Here is a 19,060-nt window from a genome sequence, read left to right on the forward strand (position 1 = left end):
GTGATTTCACCACATTTGGCATAGTTCTTTTTCCTTCTCGCTGTAGGAGTCTCTCCAGTTGCTTGGAGGGGATTTTTATCTGTCTTTGTCACAGAAGTTAGCCCTGGAGATGCAGTGACATTTATGAGAAAGCCCCACACTGGTGACAAACACTCCACAAGGCTTTATATTTGTGTGGTGGCAGCTGTGATCAAGAGTGTAATAAAACTCAACCGAAGGTTCCATTCAAATACTGCTTGTTGATTAACCCCCAGTGGTGAGTGAGCAAAGGTCTGATGAGTGTTATACAATATCTGGGACTGGAGTTTCCATCTGGGATGAAAGGATGTTTTGTCTCATTTCACCCGAGCTTTCCATTTCATTCATCTGTCTATGTGGAATAAAGGTCTGATGATAAAACTAATAACTTTTCAGGGTTTTTTTTTTTTGGAGACAAAATAGTAATTTGTTCTCCAGCACATTCACCACCAAGTAAACAGGCTGGGAGGACTCTCGCCATCCTCCTGTAACCACTAACTCTCCGGATAGCATGCCACCCATCTATTAATATATGGGATATATTTCAATGTTTTAGTGTCCTCATTCTCATTCTGACTATGAGAAGATGTACCTGCCATATTTGTTCTCCTCACGTGACATTTCCAGCTCTTATGCTTTACAAAACCTCTGTATTCAGCATACATACCAACCTCAGCATGACAGTGAGTCCCCTACATGCGGAAGAGTTCTGTTCTGAGAGCATGTCTTAAGTCCAATTTGTTCAGAAGTTCAACACTGTTAGACTAGGGACCCAGCTAACACAATTGGCTGCATAGTACTGTACTGTTGTAGGTTTATAATACTTTTCACCCAGTAATAGTAAAAACAAACACACAAAACATTTTTGATCTTATAATACAATACCTTGAAAAGTACAGTAGTCTACGGTACAATAGCTGTGATACAGTGGCTGGTGTCGAGTGAACAGGCTAGAAGAGCTGCTGACTGGGGGGTAGAGAAGGTGGGAGATGGTGGAGCTGCAGGGTCGGCAGCAGGAGAGGGAGGCACGCTGCAGTGCCACTCATGCCTGAGATGACTGGACATGCAAGCACATGCACAGGTGGTCCCAGCTTTGAAAGTCCGCAACTCAGAGGCTCGTATATAGGAGGCTTACAGCATTTCCCTGGAACATTTTGTGATTTTTCTTCCCTAATCAACAAAATTTCAACATGTCAACCTGATGCTCCTTCACTCACCCTGGAGAGTAGAGGGGATCTAGGGTCACCCAGGGGAACTTGACTTCATTCTGTTCTCTAAGGTACTGCTTTCATTTAAACCTTCTTCTTTATTCTCTTTCTCTCTGATTACCTGCAGGTCTTCCAACCCCTCCTCCCCCATCTGTATTCTGCTCTTTAGCCGGGGCGATGTCTTTTGACGTGACAATCTGATCGCATGTGACCCTGTCTCCCTTGGAGATTCAAGGACCTCTCACTGTTTAGAGAATGAAGCCCAGAATCCTTGTCTGACATCCAAGCTTCATTGTCTTGCGCCTCCTATGTGGAGATACCCATTGCCCCAGACACTCTGAACTGCTTCTGATCTCTGAACTGTATGCTCGTGCCTTTAGCACCTGGCCTTCCCTTTTGCAACGTGGCACACACCCTACTCCCTCCGTCTGTCTGCCCCCACTGCCCACTCCCAAGCGTCTTCCCAGGGGCGTGTTACCACTTTCCGCTGCTTTGAAAACACCGTCTCCAGAGACTGTCACCCAGACTCCAATCATGACTCTGCCACTTACTAGCTCCAGACCTTGAAGAAGTCATCATCCCACCTCTTGGTGCTTTTGTTTCATTTGTGAAACAGGGTAAAATTAGTGCTCGCCTCACTAGATTGCTCTTAACGCTATATAAGCAAATGAGTGAGTGAGTGATGTTGCTCAGTCGTGTCCAGGCTCCTCTGTCCATGGGATTCTCCAGGCAAGAATATTGGAGTGGATTGCCATTTCCTTCTTCAAGGGACCTTCCTGACCCAGGGATTAAACATGGGTCTCCTGCACTGCAGGCAGATTCTTTACCTCTTGAGCCACCAGGGAAGCCTATATAAACACATGCATATAATGAATTTGTCATGTGAGGAAACTATAAATTATTATGACTTACTCCATTAACAGTATCACAATTTATATGTTTTTAGTCACCTCAAGGATAATCGAAAAGCAAACCTACTAGGTCCCAAGATCATAAATAGAAGAAAGCATTCCAAAGCCAAATATAAGTGATTTGGGGATTACCAGTTAATTAGAATCAGTCGTTTGCTGTTATTTTTTGTTGGTTAAGATAGCTCGTACACAGTTTTTGAAATTCCAGATTAAAATATATTTTAGGATTTAAATGAATGAATACCTATATTGAAAAATAAAATGTAAAATATCAGATATCGGATAATTACTCAATTGCTTTTCCAATGTCAGTTGAATTGGGACAACATTTTCAAATTTCAGGATTTTTATCCTATTGTATCTTAGGAGAATGGAGATTGACATTTGTACAGACTCTGATGATTCATATAATTACCATACCACTTAGCCTAGGTATGCTTAAGATTTTGCTGTCTCCAGGACTTAGGTTTGAGTTTTGAAGGGGGACATAGCATCTGATCCTAAGCCAGGTTTAGGATCTCAGGGGACCCTGATCAACAGGAGAAAGCAAGTGCTTTCAGCTGAGTTTTGGAAAGATGTTTGGATCTCTATTTGGTTTGGGGCCAGATCACATTTCCATTTAAAGTAATGATCTCAGGATTCTAGGAGCCCTGATGTTATGACACCCAGGGTATTTCACAGTTGGGACAGACAGAGTGGGATTTAATAAAGCTGTAGCTTTAAATAAAAGCAGGCTCCATTCTTGAAAATGGGCTGGTACAGAGGGAAACTTCAGGAAACTTTAAGGAGATGGGACTTCCTTGGCCTCCCTGGCAGCCACTGGTGATGTCCTCCTGGGGCCAAGGCTGCACTCCTGGGATCCTCCGAATTGCCCTGGAGCATCAGAAGCTGGTTACTGACATGATGATTCACTGATCAAATCAGGATAAGATGAAAGTAAAGGGCAGACAATTATTTCCCTAGCCTGGATTTAACCAGGATCATAGTAGAAGCTGGGACATTTCTGGGAAATCAAGTATCGTGGTTACTTTAAAGCTGGAACGAGGAGAGACAGTTAAAAAATAAAGGGGGTAAACAGATCTATTACAAATGATTGCCTTCCCCTTGTCTATGTCACTCATTCTGTCTGCCTGTCTTTTTTGCTTGCATATCTATGACTTTCTTCTTTCCTAATAGGTTTAAGGATATGTACAGTGCTCAAAAAACCCATGCAATAATAAAAAAATTCCTATAAAAACCAAAGAACCTCCCTCTGTTAAGGTGCCACTGTGTTGTAAACTGCATTATCATAGTGGCATCTGGTAAGACTGCAGTGTTTATGAAGGCCTTGTGTTTTGAGATTCTTTATGTTTACAATAATGCACAGTGTTTTACATGTCATATAGGCATTAACTATCTGCAGAGGCATCTGCATTGCTGGTCTGAACATGATTTGTCTGTTTTGCTTTGGAGCTGTTCAATTTGAGGGTTGTTGTGAGAAAATAGATTTAACTTCATTTCCTCTGATAACTGCCAGTGTATGGTAACAGTTCATTCATTCAATAAACATTTAATAACTATCTATGCTGTGTGCCAAGCACTGTTAGAGTGTATGTAGGACGCAGAGAGAAATAAGACGTGGTTTTAGGTTCTAAGGATTCACCATCTGCTAAAATTTTTTTCTATGTTAAGAATATCTTCCTTTGTTTTTAGTAACAATCAAATCTTAATGTTTACACTGGGTAGAATCTACTATGATCAGCAATAATATACTTGCATCATCATTTAACTGCCAACTTAAATTTAAACTTTTATCTCTCCTTACCTCTATCTCTGATCACATCCTGGGCGTCTTTTCTGTGAAGCTGAGTCATCCAATGATGGCTATTCCGGAACATGAAACCCTTGATTCCGAAGAGGTAAATGTAGAATATAATTGAACATCCACTTATCCATCTCCATGTAATATTGGATTGTAGAAGTAAGCCAATCTTCTATTAAAAATTAATAAAATCTGTTTTATTTTAAAGAAAGAATGAACTGGCTTACTCTGTGTTGTTCAGAAGCATCTGATAGTTAAGGAGTAAATTCTTGCTTCTCAATGTGGAAGGTGATACTAGAGGTGCCCATGTATGTAGCACTTTGATCACAAACTACTTCTATCTCATCTATTTTTGTGATTTTTCTCTCTGGATTCATTATGTGAAGCCACTGTTGTTTTCTTTTTCTAGAAGGTCAGTGAATGTCCCATAATATTTATAAGTGTCTTCTGAGTCAGAAATCCCAGGACCATCTGGTAGCTCAGTTTTCCAGCCCCCAAGTGAATTTTGCACATGGTGGGTAGCATACAGGCAAAAGTGTGCTGTCTCAAATATAGCTCTAAATTTCATTCAAATATTGAGCCACTTTCACATTTTGAGCTGACAGAGAAAAGTAAATGAAAAGACCTTTCTTATTTTTAAAAAATGCTATACCAAAGGGGCAAGAAAAAATTCTATAAAAAATTGAATTTTTTGTCGAGCAATAATTGAGCATTGTTTTCTTCTATATCCCTTTAGGTAAAGTGGTAAAGGTGAGGGAAAAAAGTGCTTTTTAAAGGACTTGTCTTTGTGAAGGTAAAAAGTGAGTTAATTCATTCATTCTAGATACCCTTGCAAATTAGTCATGCTCAATTTTGTAGCCTCCAAGTTAAAAAAATATATATAATACAATAATACAAAAGAGAGATAAAAAATAATAAAATTCCAAATAAAATTATAAATGAAATCTGAATTTTTCCCCAAAGTATATTTTCCACAATTTGGGGCATATTTCATAAAAAATGACATCCCAATTTATGCAAATTTTGAAATTTCTAACATACAGTATTGATGTGCCCCTCTGCTATAACCTTAGTTATTAACATATAATGGCATGCTCTGAATAGGCATGGATTTGTATCCTTGACCATATCTCTGATGTTTTTTAGAACAAGGATTATTGGTGTAATGGGAAAATTTTGATACATGTAGCCAACTTGTATTGCTGAACAATTTTAGCAGTTCTTATAATCAGAAGCCTGTTGATATCTGTGTACACATGCCAGCATTAAAAATGATTATAATTACCAGTTTATTGAGAGTTTACTCTATGTTAACATGCTATGCACTTTAGATACATTGTTTTACTTAATCTTCAAAAAACATTACTTTTCCCGTTTTACAGAGGAGGAAACTCAGGCCGAAGGGTATCCATTTATTGTTCATCTATATGTCATCTGATGTTACATACATGGAATCTACAGTATGATACAAATGAACTTCTTTACAAAACAGACATACTCATTGATATAGAAAATCACAAAGTTAATAAGGGAAAAAAGAGAGGAGGGTAAATTGGGAGGTGTGGGTTAACAGATACACACCACTGTGTATAAAATAGGTAAACAAGGACCTACTGTATAGCAAGGGAACTATATTCAGTATCTTGTAATAACCTATAATGGAAAAGAATCTGAAAAAGAACATATGTATATATATTTATGTATATATAATATACATTCTTTTTCAGATTCTTTTCCATTAGGGGCTATATATATTATATATAATATATTAATATTATACATATAACTGAATCACTTTGCTGCACACCAGAAACTAACATAAAATTGTAAATCAAACTACATTTCAATAAAAATAAATATATATCAAACTAAAAAAAAGAAATGTTTTTGATAATTAAACTACCATTTTAGGCATCCATGTGCAGGACTTTGCTTAGTTACACTGGCACATATGGGAGTGATTTAATAACTTTAGACAATTTCTTATGATGTGTGATCAACAGTAATATTTACCTGTGCACTTTTCCCAAATCTTCTTTTTGGTATTTATTTACCCTCAAAGCACCAAACAAGAAAACTACCTGTTTTTATAAAGCAATTCTGGTCTTATGACCATATGGTCTAGAGAGTAAAGTGTGCTAGTTACCAACCCAGTACAAACAAACACTCATGGAAGGACCTTGATCAAATCTCAAAAATTTCCTCTTGGTTTTCTCTCATTTCCTAAAAACAGCAGCCTGCCTTTTGGACTACCAGATTGCTGTTTCTTGCTTGATCCTGCTATTTGTAGGCACTAGTTTTTCAAATTAGTTCAGGAATTCAGTTAAAAACAACCTTAGATTTGCTTGATTTAATTTGATCATTATTTTTATAAGCCATATACTTTATAAAGTCTATTTGAAAGGGCTTCCCTTGTGGCTCAGCTAGTAACAAATCTGCCTGAAATGTGGGATTTAACTTGATCATTATTTTTATAAGTCCTATGTTTTATAAAGTCCATTTGCAAAGAGCTAACTCAAAACAGTTCAGCTGCTCATCTGGGACAGTGGTTCTTAGCTCTGGCTCAGCATTAGGATCTCCCTGGGACTTTTTTTTCAGCCATGCCCACTGGCTTGTGGAATCTTAGTTCTCCAACCAGGGATCTAACCTGTGGCCCATGCACTGGGAGTAGAGTCTTAACTACTGGACCACCAAGCAAGTCCCCTCCTAGGACTTTTTAAAGCCCAAAGAGTGCACTTCCACTAGGAAAATGGAATCAAGAATCTCTGCTGCTGCTGCTGCTGCTAAGTCGCTTCAGTCGTGTCCGACTCTGTGCGACCCCACAGACGGCAGCCCACCAGGCTTCCCCTTCCCTGGAATTCTTCAGGCAAGAACACTGGAGTGGGTCAAGAATCTCTAGAGGTGGGCAAAGGCAGGTTTAAAATCTCTGCTGGTGATTTACATGTACAACCGGAGTTGAGAGCCTCAGATTCTAGCTCCTTCATTGTCATCTAGAAAAGCCAATCAAGTCAATCTTGGAAACAAAAATTTGAAAGTAAAAGCAAAAGAATCATAACAAAATGTTGCTTTAGGGAATGCTTTACATTAATAAAGATTTGGGTCACAAATTCTTCCTGTCTACTGTCATAAAAGTTTAGCCTATACTGTAACCTATGGTAGGTTATATTTGAGAGATCTGTTCTACATTGAGATTCACTGTTACTGAGTTAATAAAACCAAATATTTTCTCTTTCCTTTGACATTCTACACAAGGTTTGGAAAATACTTAGACTGGGGTTGGGCATAACATCTGATGTGAACTAAGTCCAGAGGCTTTTGTTGTTGTTCAGTTGCTAAGTTGTGTCTGAGGAAGAAGAAGGTGAGATCCCTAAATAATGGATTTAACCATTGTGATCAGCTGGCTGATCAGTTTTCGAAGAAAGTCACTTGCGTAGATTTCTTTTTCTTTTGAGTGTGCTTGCATTTATTTTTTTAAGTAATTTTATTGAAATACAGTTGATCAATAGTATTGTATTAACTTAAGCTCTACAGCAAAGTGATTCAGTTATACATATATACATTCTTTTTCATATTCTTTTCCATTATGATTTATCAAAGGATATTGAATGAAGTTCCCTGTGCCATACAGTAGGACTTTGTTGTTTATCCATCCTGTATATAGTACTTTGCATCTGCTAATCCCAGACTCCCAATCTTTCTCCCCTTTTCTGCCACTTCCCCTGCAACCACAAGCCAATTCTCTATATCCATTTCTGTTTTGTAGATATGTTCATTTGTGGTATATTTTAGATTCCACATATAAGAGATATCACATGGTATATGCCTTTCTCTTTCTGACTTATTTCTCTTATTATGATAGTCTCTAGGTCCACCCATGTTGCCATAAATGACATTATTTAATTATTTTATATGGCTTAGTAGTATTCCACATATATATGTGTATATGTGTATATATGTGTATGTGTGTATATAGATGTATATATGTGTATGTGTGTATATATGTATATATGTGTATATATGTATGTGTATATGTATGTATGTATATGTGTGTATATATATATGTAGTTGTGTATACATATATATATATGTGTATACACACATCGCATCTTTTTTATCCACTCATCTGTTGATGAACATTTAGGTTATTTCCATGTCTTGTCTATTGTAAATAATGCAGCTATGAACATAGGGGCTCAAGTATCTTTTTGAATTAGTTTTGTCTGGATAGATGTCCAGGAGTGGAATTACTGGATCCTATGACAACTCTGTTTTTGTTTTTTTTTTTTGAGGAACCTTTACAATATTTTCCATAATGGCTTTACCAATTTACATTCCCACCAACAATTGTTGACACCAATGCAGTTATCTCCTAGTAGGTGAACATATAACACCATCTCATTTAGAGCAGACTCTCTGCCTGAGATAAATGCTTTCTGGTTATCGTTACTTAGAAAAAATTAATTTCCATTAACAGTCATCATCATTTCTGATTGTATTCCTCATGTCTGGTGAATTCAGCTACTCGGATCCACAGCCAGTCCACAACTTCTCTCTCCACAAGTTTAAATGTGAAAGTCAGGCTGGGAATGAGATATAACTGACCTGCCAGTCTTCACATCACCTGCTACATGCGGTTCTAGGCCTATTTCATTCTTAACTTGAGGGTCAATTGATTTCCAAGAACATGATTAAATATGCATTTGGTTCTGACCTTTCAGATCCATTTGTTATTAACACAACTGGAGAGCTAATCAGTCACTACTTGTTCATAAAACACATACTAGGCAAATTCTTCTCCTGGTTCTTATTCCTTCTCTTTGCAGATTTTTGATTAATACTTGAGTTGGCAGGATAACAATTCTGCTGGCAAGGTGACCGTCTAGGATCGATTTGCTGCTGTGGTGTATAGAAGATTTTGTGTTCATTTTATTTTTAATTCCAGAACCTCCATTCTTGTCTCAAGTTCTAATTTTATGGGACAAGTGTCCCATTCCTTTATCTTTATTCTCCAGAGGAGAACACAGAAAAGAGAAAAATAAGTTATTTGTCTGTGGAAGCCACTCTCATTTTTTTGTTAGATTCAAGGGTAAAAATGGACTTATCAATAGGAATGGGCCCACTCTGTTCCTTGCAAGCAATTTCCCATAAATATTATTTATCAAAATCAGACTTTGATAAATCTTGGATTGCAGTATTCAAGGTTGTAACCTTATAGAAGTACTTGGTATCTGTATATTTGTAACTACTGATGAAAGAAGATTCATATGCTTTGACTGACAACTAGTTTGAGGTCCAGGTCACCTCATATGATTACCTGAGTAGATCTCTATTTTGCCCAGGCATCCAGGTGGGCAAGGAAAAATAGAAAGAAACATCTGACCACCAGATTGGCAGCAGTGAACCCTATCAACATGACCTTTCTGTGTTAAAAGCCTACAGCCTGTGCTGAGGAAATAAAATTAAAATAAATATTTTTTACCAACCCAAGAGTCCTCCTCACAAAGGTAGTAGAGGAGAAAAAGCACTTTTATTATTGACTAAGCATTCAACTAGAATATGATGTCTATGACAGGCACCAAAAGATCACAAAGACGGAAGGCATCTCACCCTTCATATAGCCAAATAGGTTTAACCCATTATATATATATGTTCTCAAGATAAACAATAATTCGATTTACCCTCAGATAAGAGGACTTGACAAATAATGTTTATTCCACTTAGCTCATTCTAAATCACCTGGTAATTGGGAGGACCACCTGTGTTAGTTCATTGACTTTATACAAAGGAAAAAGAAACTTCTATCTTTATGACAGGAGCTATTTTTACAACTTTGGGCCAGGTGTCAACTAAAGTTAGACTCCCATCCTTCCTGAGAACCTAGGAGAAACTTAGAGATAAGGCTTCTTCTATCTCCTTTAGATGTTTACCTTTAAGGGAGATGGTTGTCAAGTCCTTGAGGCTTTTCTGAGTCTTAAGACTGATAAGATGCTCATCTAGGTTTCACAAGGATTTATCTCCATTTCCAAGAGAGGAGACAAGTTTTCTGAAACAAATGTGCTCTAAGAACAAGGGAGGGAAATTTCTTCCTTTACTTTCAGCAAGGGTAGTTAAGCCTGTCAAACATTTTTATCTGTCCTTACACCTGGCTGATACAAAGTAGTATCAGAATCTGAGAGTCTGATTCTAAAGTAGCTACTAAAGAGAAACAAGTCACATTGATTTTTCTTTTCTCGCAACTCAGTTGTAAATATTATAGGAGAGGTGAGGGTTTGACAGTTTGGGGGTTTTCCCTTCAAAGTCGTTTCAATAGATTCATGTTGGGTTTTACATTGTAATGAATCATGGTAAAAGGCTGAGCAGAAGTCAGAAAGTAGAAGGACTGACCTTCTTGTGGGCACTTGCTTTTCAAGATAAACAAAACAAAATAATAGAATCAGGGTTAATAACTATTCAGGGCTCAGGTCACCAGATATTAAATTTTTTTGACTCCAAATTCAACATTGTCTTTCCTAGAATCCATTAGACCTGCATTCTCCACCTACCATCCTATCCACATAGGACCTTAGCTGCTGAATATTTTGTCACTTCTGTCTTATGGATAATAAATTCTGATGCTAGATCTTGCATTTTTACACCAACTTTAGTAGTTATGTAAATGTCCAAAATATATTTTAAATTTTTCAGAAAAAATTAATATGTAACTGTTAATAAATTATTAGATACATTTTCTGGAAATGACAGTTTGCTTTGTATACCTGAAGTCTGGCTTCATCTTTACAAGAAGACATGTGTAGATCATTCTCCTTCATTTGACAGATAAGATTGTTCAGAGTTGGTTATATATTGAAAGGGAAGGAAAAATCAATTTACACAGCACATTCTTTAAGAAAGTGCTTTCTGTCACACTGGCTTAAAGTTTCACAACACTGCATCACTTATTACCTAAAGTTAACTTTAAACAAAACCAATTTTGGAATGTGACTCTTCTCAAAATTGCAATTTTCTAAATATCTTATGGTCTTTCTTGTATATATTTTCTTATCCAAAATAACTTTGTTGTTCAGCTGGTGACAGGATATAATGCTGAGACTTCATTACTGGGAACTAGCCTGAAAATAATAACTTATTTATTTTATTAATGATTTACATATTTCTTAAATGTAGACATTTGTTTTTCCTGAGTAATTCAACTCCTTACCTATATTGAGATTGGCAAAGAAAATAGAAAAGTCACAAAAGGTATAAAATCTTGACTCAACCTGTCATAACATCATGTCATTTCAAACCAACTGCTGAATGGTGATAGTAAACACGACTTTGACCTTTCAGTGGGTTCAGAGGAGATAAGGAATGGTGCTCAGTTTGCCAGCCTGGTGTCAGGGCATGAGATGCCTAGTCCTCTGCTATCTGATCTAATTATTTCTATAATTATAACATCTTACATTTGAAAGAGAATTGAGGGGGCCTTTCGTCCAATATTTAATTGAATTTTATAATCTCATATATCCTTAAATTCTCTGTTGAAACTCTTCTGGGGCAGAGTTTACCATTTACAAGTCAAATATGTTATCTCCTTTAATATGGATGAAACAAACTAATGACTATATGACCAACAAAAACAAACAGGAAACATTGAACAAATAAGTATTTAATTACTAATACTGTGTTCTTGGGCATGGTATTTAATCTTTTAGAGCCTCAATTTCATTCTCTATAAAGTTAGATCAAAGGATTATGGTGAAGATTTACATTCATGTGTGTAAAGTGCTTAGTATATAAAATACATAGCCCTTCATAAGAGTTAGTCAAAGATGATGATTTCTTTAAATATCTCATAAAAGTAGCTACCAAATGTTGCTGCTGTTGTGCTTAGTCTCTCAGTCATGTCCAACTCTTTGTGACCCCATAGACTGTAGCCCACCAGACTCCTCTGCCCATGGGATTCTCCAGGCAAGAATACTAGAGTGGGTAGCATATCCCTTCTCCAGGGGAACTTCCAGACCTAGGAATCGAACCAGGGTCTCCTGCATTGTAGGCGGATTCTTTACCATTTGAGCTACCCAGGAAGCCCACCAAATGTTGCTACTCTCAGGAAAATAAAAAACACGCTCATTTTTATTTGTTAGAAGGAAAAAGGAGGCAATGTCATTGAGGCATTTTCCTCTTTTCATTCTAAAACGTCAGAGAATTCAAATGTTGAAAACTACAACTCATTTATTTCATGACTATTGATTTTCTGTGGCCAGAACAAATTAGTGCAGGAGTGCAGCTACCTCTTGTTTTTAGCAACTTTTCCTCCACCTCCTCCTAATCTGGCAAAGGAAGGCTCTCCTCTGTGACTCAGGGCATGTCCTGTTTCTCTGTCTGGCTCAGCCACTTGGCTTTGCTACGTGCAGTTTTCCTGTCTGCTTCCCTCATGCCTTGCTCATCCCCCACACCCCAGTGGAGCGGCTCTGAGCTACAGCTCTCTCAGACCATGGCTTCTCCACCCCTTGGTCTGGCTCAGGACAAAAAACCAACTAACAGAACAAACAAATAAAAACACTGAACTTATTTGTAAAACAGAAACAGAGTCACAGATGTGGAAAACAAGCCTGTGGTTACTGGGGGGGAATGGGGCAGAGGGAGGGATAAATTGGAAGGTTGGTATTGACGTATAAACACTTCTATATATAAAATAATCAATGAGGTCCTACTATAGCACAGAGAACTGTATTCCTTTTCCTATGATAGATACACACTGCTGCTGCTGCTGCTGCTAAGTCGCTTCAGTCGTGTCCGACTCTGTGCTACCCCATAGACGGCAGCCCACCAGGCTCCCCTGTCCCTGGGATTCTCCAGGCAAGAACACTGGAGTGGGTTGCCATTTCCCTCTCCAATGCATGAAAGTGAAAAGTGAAAGTGAAGTTGCTCAGTCGCGTCTGACTCCCAGCAACCCCATGGACTGCAGCCCACCAGGCTCCTCCGTCCATGGGATTTTCCAGGCAAGAGTACTGGAGTGGGGTGCCATTGCCTTCTCCTAGATACACACTACTATGTATAAAATAGGTAACTAATAAGGACCTACTGTATAGCACAGGTAACTATACCCAGCATTCTATAATGACCTATATGGGAAAAGAATCTAAATAAGAATAGATGAATATAAATGTGTAACTGAATCACTTTGCTGTGCACCTGAAACTAATATGGCATTGTAAATCAACCATACTCCCACCTCCCCCCCCCCCAAAAAAAAATCAAACAAAACCAACAAAACACGAAACAGAGAGTTGCCTGTAGAAGAGAAACTGACCTCCCTCAATTTCCACTAGCTTTTTTGGAATGTTGCATTGATAGCCATGCATTGGCACCTGCAAATATATAGTTATGGTCTTTCCTTTCAATGTCATTTATCACATTGCTCTATTAGAGTACAGTTTTAGAACTAAATTTCTCTTTTGTCCTCCTCTCTGATATTGCCTTTTATACTTCTTTCTAGACTGGTATAATCTACTAATACTGATCTCCACTCAGTTAAGTTTACCTTATCTGTTCCAGACCAAGTAATCTTATCAAACAGAGATCGAAGGATAAAGAAATCAGTGGAACCACCCCCATACTCCATAGCAGCCTTGGGAAGCCAATGGAATTAATATGTGAAAAAAAAGGCAAGAGGTTCATTTGCTGCCTCCTGCTTTTTTAATGTCCCATTTTGAAAATCCAATCCCAATTCACTTTACCTTCTCTGATTTAGAGGCTACATTTTAGGGAATGATGCATATAACACTAAAGAAAAAGTTAGCAGCAGCCAAGTCATTGAAGGATGAGGGTTGTGGGTGGAATATGGCAGGGCTGTTCCTCAAGGTGGCACCAGTCCCTCAAAGCCATTGTCACCCCTTGCAGGAGGTCAGAACTCCTGTGCTAACCTCTGGAGAGACCTGGGTCTGATTTGAAGGTACCACTGAGTGTCTTTATCCTACCATTAATTGTATAACAACAACAACAACAACAACAAAAACAGCTACCGAGAAAAACAACAAACAGAAACTTCCTACTTCAAATCATTTTTATATGAAATGCTATACCTGAATATGAATGAGCATGTTTTTTTAAAATTCTGTCTCCAGATTGGAAAAGAAGAAGTAAAACTCTCACTGTTTGCAGATGACATGATCCTCTACATAGAAAACCCTAAAGACTCCACCAGAAAATTACTAGAGCTAATCAATGAATATAGTAAAGTTGCAGGATATAAAATCAACACACAGAAATCCCTTGCATTCCTATACTAATAATGAGAAAATAGAGAAATTAAGGAAACAATTCCATTCACCATTGCATCAGAAAGAATAAAATACTTAGGAATATATCTACCTAAAGAAACTAAAGACCTATATATAAAAAACTATAAAACACTGGTGAAAGAAATCAAAGAGGACACTAATAGATGGAGAAATATACCATGTCTATGGATCGGAAGAATCAATATAGTGAAAATGAGTATACTACCCAAAGCAATCCACAGATTCAATGCAATCCCTATCAAGCTACCAACGGTATTTTTCACAGAGCTGGAACAAATAATTTCACAATTTGTATGGAAAGACAAAAAACCTTGAATAGCCAAAGCAATCTTGAGAAAGAAGAATGGAAGTGGAGGAATCAACCTGCCTGACTTCAGGCTCTACTACAAAGCCACAGTCATCAAGACAGTATGGTACTGGCACAAAGACAGAAATATAGATCAATGGAACAAAATAGAAAGCTCAGGGATAAATCCACGCACCTGCAGACACCTTATCTTTGACAAAGGAGGCAAGAATATACAATGGATTAAAGCCAATCTCTTTAACAAGTGGTGCTGGGAAAACTGGTCAACCACTTGTAAAAGACTGAAACTAGAACACTTTCTAACACCATACACAAAAATAAACTCAAAATGGATTAAAGATCTAAACATTAGACCAGAAACTATAAGACTCCTAGAGGAGAACATAGGTAAAACACTCTCTGATATACATCACAGCAGGATCCTCTATGACCCACCTCCCACAATACTAGAAATAAAAACAAAAATAAACAAATGGGACCTAATTAAAATTAAAAGCTTCTGCACAACTAAGGAAACTATAAGCATGGTGAAAAGACAGCCTTCAGAATGGGAGAAAATAATAGCAAATGAAGCAACTGACAAACAACTAATCTCAAAAATATACAAGCAACTCCTGCAGCTCAATTCCAGAAAAATAAATGACCCAATCAAAAAATGGGCCAAAGAACTAAATAGACATTTCTCCAAAAAAAACCATACAGATGGCTAACAAACACATGAAAAGATGCTCAACATCACTCATTATCAGAGAAATGCAAATCAAAACCACAATGAAGTACCATTTCATGCCAGTCAGAATGGCTGCAATCCAAAAGTCTACAAGTGATAAATGCTGGAGAGGGTGTGGAGAAAAAGGAACCCTCTTACACTGTTGGTGCGAATGCAAACTAGTACAGCCCCTATGGAGAACAGTGTGGAGATTCCTTAAACAACTGGAAATAGAACTGCCTTATGACCCAGCAATCCCACTGCTGGGCATACACACTGAGGAAACCAGAATTGAAAGAGACACGTGTACCCCAATGTTCATCACAGCACTGTTTATAATAGCCAGGACATGGAAGCAGCCTAGATGTCCATCAGCAGATGAATGGATAAGAAAGCTGTGGTACATATACACAATGGAGTATTACCCAGCCATTAAAAAGAATACATTTGAATCAGTTCTAATGAGGTGGAAGAATTGGTGCCTATTATACAGCGTGAAGTAAGCCAGAAAGAAAAACACCAATACAGTATACTAACACATATATATGGAATTTAGAAAGATGGCAATGATAACCCTGTATGCGAGACAGCAAAAGAGACACAGATGTATAGAACAGACTTTTGGACTCTGTGGGAGAGGAGAGGGGGGATGATTTGGGAGAATGGCGTTGAAACATGTATAGTATCATATATGAAGCGAGTCGCCAGTCCAGGTTCGATGCATGATACTGGTTGCTTGGGGCTGGTGCACTGAGATGACCCAGAGGGATGGTACGGGGAGGGAGGAGGGAGGGGGGTTCAGAATGGGGAACACGTGTATACCTGTGGTGCATTCATGTTGATGTATGGCAAAACCAATACTATATTGTAAAGTAATTAACCTCCAATTAAAATAAATAAATTTATATTAAAAAAATTCTGTCTCCATTAACCTGACTATTGTTTCCTCTTATTTTGCAGCAATGAAGATGGAGCAGAAGTGAACACTCAGGCTGGGCTGAAGTTTTTGGAACGCTGGTGCTAATCACTTTGCTAGATTTAACTTTTATCACTCTTTTTTTTCAGTCTTAGTGTTTTCCTTATGAGCTGCAGTGAAACTAAAAAAGTTCCCTGCAGGCATATAACATGGCAGTAGTCACTAACACCCCGCTTAGAAGAGATTTACCTACAGTTTCTCCCACCACTGTTAGAGCCTTGAATGCCTTCTATTAAGCTGACAGCAATACTAACATGCCCCTCTGTTTAGCAGGCAAATAAAAAAGAAACATGGGGAAATATAAGGATGGGCCTGATGATTTTTCAACTCCAGTTTTATTTTATGCATATGTTACTATCTGAATCAGATTAAATTTTCCTACTGCTTAATTATTTTTACATATTAAAAAAAAAAAGTGACTTTTGGAAAAGGAGTCCCTGCCTGCTTTCAGGGCTTCATTGGGAAACTCTTGAAGATGTGAAAGCTGGTATTGACACAAAACACGCACTATTTTCCTGCCCTGTTTGGCTTCTGCGCTTCCTGGGATGTGCAGACAGTCAAGTGTAGGTCCTGTTGTTGACCTGTTTCCTACATTACTGTTTCTCTGACTGTCACCACGGGATTCCTGCAAAGGCTGCTTCAGAGTTAGTTTGTACCCATCATCTTGGGAGCAGCCGAGACCGGAAAGCAAACCACCCTGTTGCAGACAGTCCCAGGAGCCCCCCACTCTAGCATACCCAGTGTCCGCCGTATTGGCCACGTTCCCTTTCTTTCCTAGCTGCCACCCCCAGCTTCCAGTTCTCACCTTCTCGAAGTGGTTGCCTTTGTCTTGTCTGCCCAGTTCGGGCAATACACCAATGAAGAATCCACCATGGTTCTGGACATCGAGCCCCTGGTAGCAGAGGACTCAGTAGACACTATGTACCCTCGTGCCCAACTCACGTTCTCCTTGGAGCCACTGCGCCCTCAGACCATTGGTCCATCACCCTCATCATCCTGCCCAGGGCAAAGCAAGGAGAGTTGCCACAGAACAGTTGGCCTCTTCATCCTCCACGCACCATTTTGGATAGCTCCATTGTTGTATTGCAGCAATAAAGATTGAGCAGACATGAAGAAAAACATCCTGTATTTCCAGGTGCCAACTGTATTTCCAGCTGGTGCCTGGAAATACAAAGTCCTCATTATCTCCTTCATTAGTGGATGAGGAGAAGTGGAGCCCTAGTAATGCTTTCTGCTCATTTCTTCTCCCCCAGACACTACTTCTCTACCTGCTAGACTGTGTGAGGCATCATTTTAGATTATTGATCATCATCCCTAGTATTCACTGCATTCTGATCATGTGTCCGGCACCACAAATTTGATTTAACCTTCACAATGAGCCTATGGGGCAGGTAATAGTATTATTCATATTTTATGTTTGTGAGAAGAGGCTCCAAAAGGTTAAACCAAGCTAGTAAATGCTAACGACAGAACTAACACCAGATAATCAGGTTCTAAGATAGCCATTTATTCAATTGTTTGTCCATTCATCTTTGACTTTGAGAACAAAAGGTTGAGTCGATCACACTCCCTAGTTCATTGCTCTTATAAGTTTGGGCAAGACCCCTCTCCTGTGTACTTGTTGTTTGGACGATTGATTGATTAACTTTTCTAAGGATTTCTATCTTCTCTTTTCCTGCTATAGGCACACATCCTTGTGTTTGATCTATATTCTTTACCTATATATGTTTTGAAGATGTGCATTTTTTGCTGCATATATATTTAATAAATGTAAATGATATTATAGTTTATATTTCGTTTCTTTTTTTTCCCCACTTCACACTGTGGTGTGTAAGCTCTATCAACATTGCTCTATAAATACCTAGTGGATTGCTCTGTAAACACCTCAGCTACCTGAGGTGCCTTCTTCACATCTCAGCTACCCACCTGCCCCAGGGTGAGCTCTCAGACTGCCTCTCTCTACCCTCTACCAGTTGTAATGTCCAGGAAGTCCCCTACGTGTGAACCTTCAAGCTGTGAACTTTCAAAGATGTGAATGTGCATCTGGTTCCAGTAAATAACCAGACCCTGTGCCATCAGCATCAGGTGTGAGTGAAACTGCAGCTTGTCCTGTCTCCTGTTGCTGAGGATCCTTCAGCTCTATCTCCCACCTCCTTTCTATCCTCTGGTCAGTAACCCTTCTTACCTATTCACTCAGTGCCAGCCCCTGCATACCAGCTGCAGTCCTGTACTATTATACCTTTCAAGGTACTATACTGTAAGATTTAAAATGTTTTATTTATTTATTTTAATGTATTTTTGGGTGAAAAGTGTTATAAACCTATTACATTGCAGTACTATACAGCTGACTGTATTAGTTGGGCATCTAGGCTAACTTTGTTGAACTTATACACACAGTATTTATGAATACACTCTCAGAATGGAAATTGTTTATAGGTACAGGACTTATTGTATATTGTTTCTTGTAACCTCCTATGTATCTTTATGAGAATTTCTCTGGAATGTATATACACCCAGGTTTAGAATTATTTAATTTTAAGTCTGCATAATCGGATTAGATCTGCTTAATTGGACTGCATCCTTCCACATTACTATTCCTTTGAATGTATGCCCTCATTTTGATTACCACAACAATGTGTTAGGGCTCTTATGTCTCCAACTTCTCTGTACTTGAAGATCTGAACTATGAAAACTCAGGCTTTACCATCATCAAAGGCAATGATTAAGACAGGAAGTTTGTTTGAACATGTTGTCCTATCCATGGTAAATTTGCCAATTCTCAGAAACTTCTAGACCCTCTAAATCAATGCAGTTGTCCCTTAGGTATTTTTTCTTCATATCATT

General features: G+C 38.3%; 1 protein-coding gene across 13 annotated transcripts in view; it reads left to right on the forward strand.

The window, feature by feature from the left end:
* MLIP (muscular LMNA interacting protein) overlaps positions 1–17,997 on the forward strand; it is a 299,443-nt gene extending 281,446 nt beyond the window's left edge. For 5 of the 13 annotated variants that reach the window (XM_052649081.1, XM_052649072.1, XM_052649076.1 and 2 more), the window contains 3 exons: positions 3,982–4,035; positions 4,675–4,731; positions 16,201–17,996. In XM_052649081.1, coding sequence (XP_052505041.1) covers positions 3,982–4,035; positions 4,675–4,686 — 66 coding nt within the window. In that variant the 3' untranslated portion in view covers positions 4,687–4,731; positions 16,201–17,996. Of the gene's footprint in view, positions 1–1,353; positions 2,353–3,981; positions 4,036–4,674; positions 4,732–16,200 lie in introns of those variants that run through there. The other 8 variants (XM_052649068.1, XM_052649073.1, XM_052649069.1 and 5 more) reach the window with 5 other exon arrangements.
* The last annotated feature ends 1,063 nt before the right edge of the window (positions 17,998–19,060 follow it).

This window comes from Budorcas taxicolor, chromosome 11, assembly GCF_023091745.1.
Source record: "Budorcas taxicolor isolate Tak-1 chromosome 11, Takin1.1, whole genome shotgun sequence".
Classification (NCBI taxonomy): Eukaryota; Metazoa; Chordata; class Mammalia; order Artiodactyla; family Bovidae; genus Budorcas; species Budorcas taxicolor.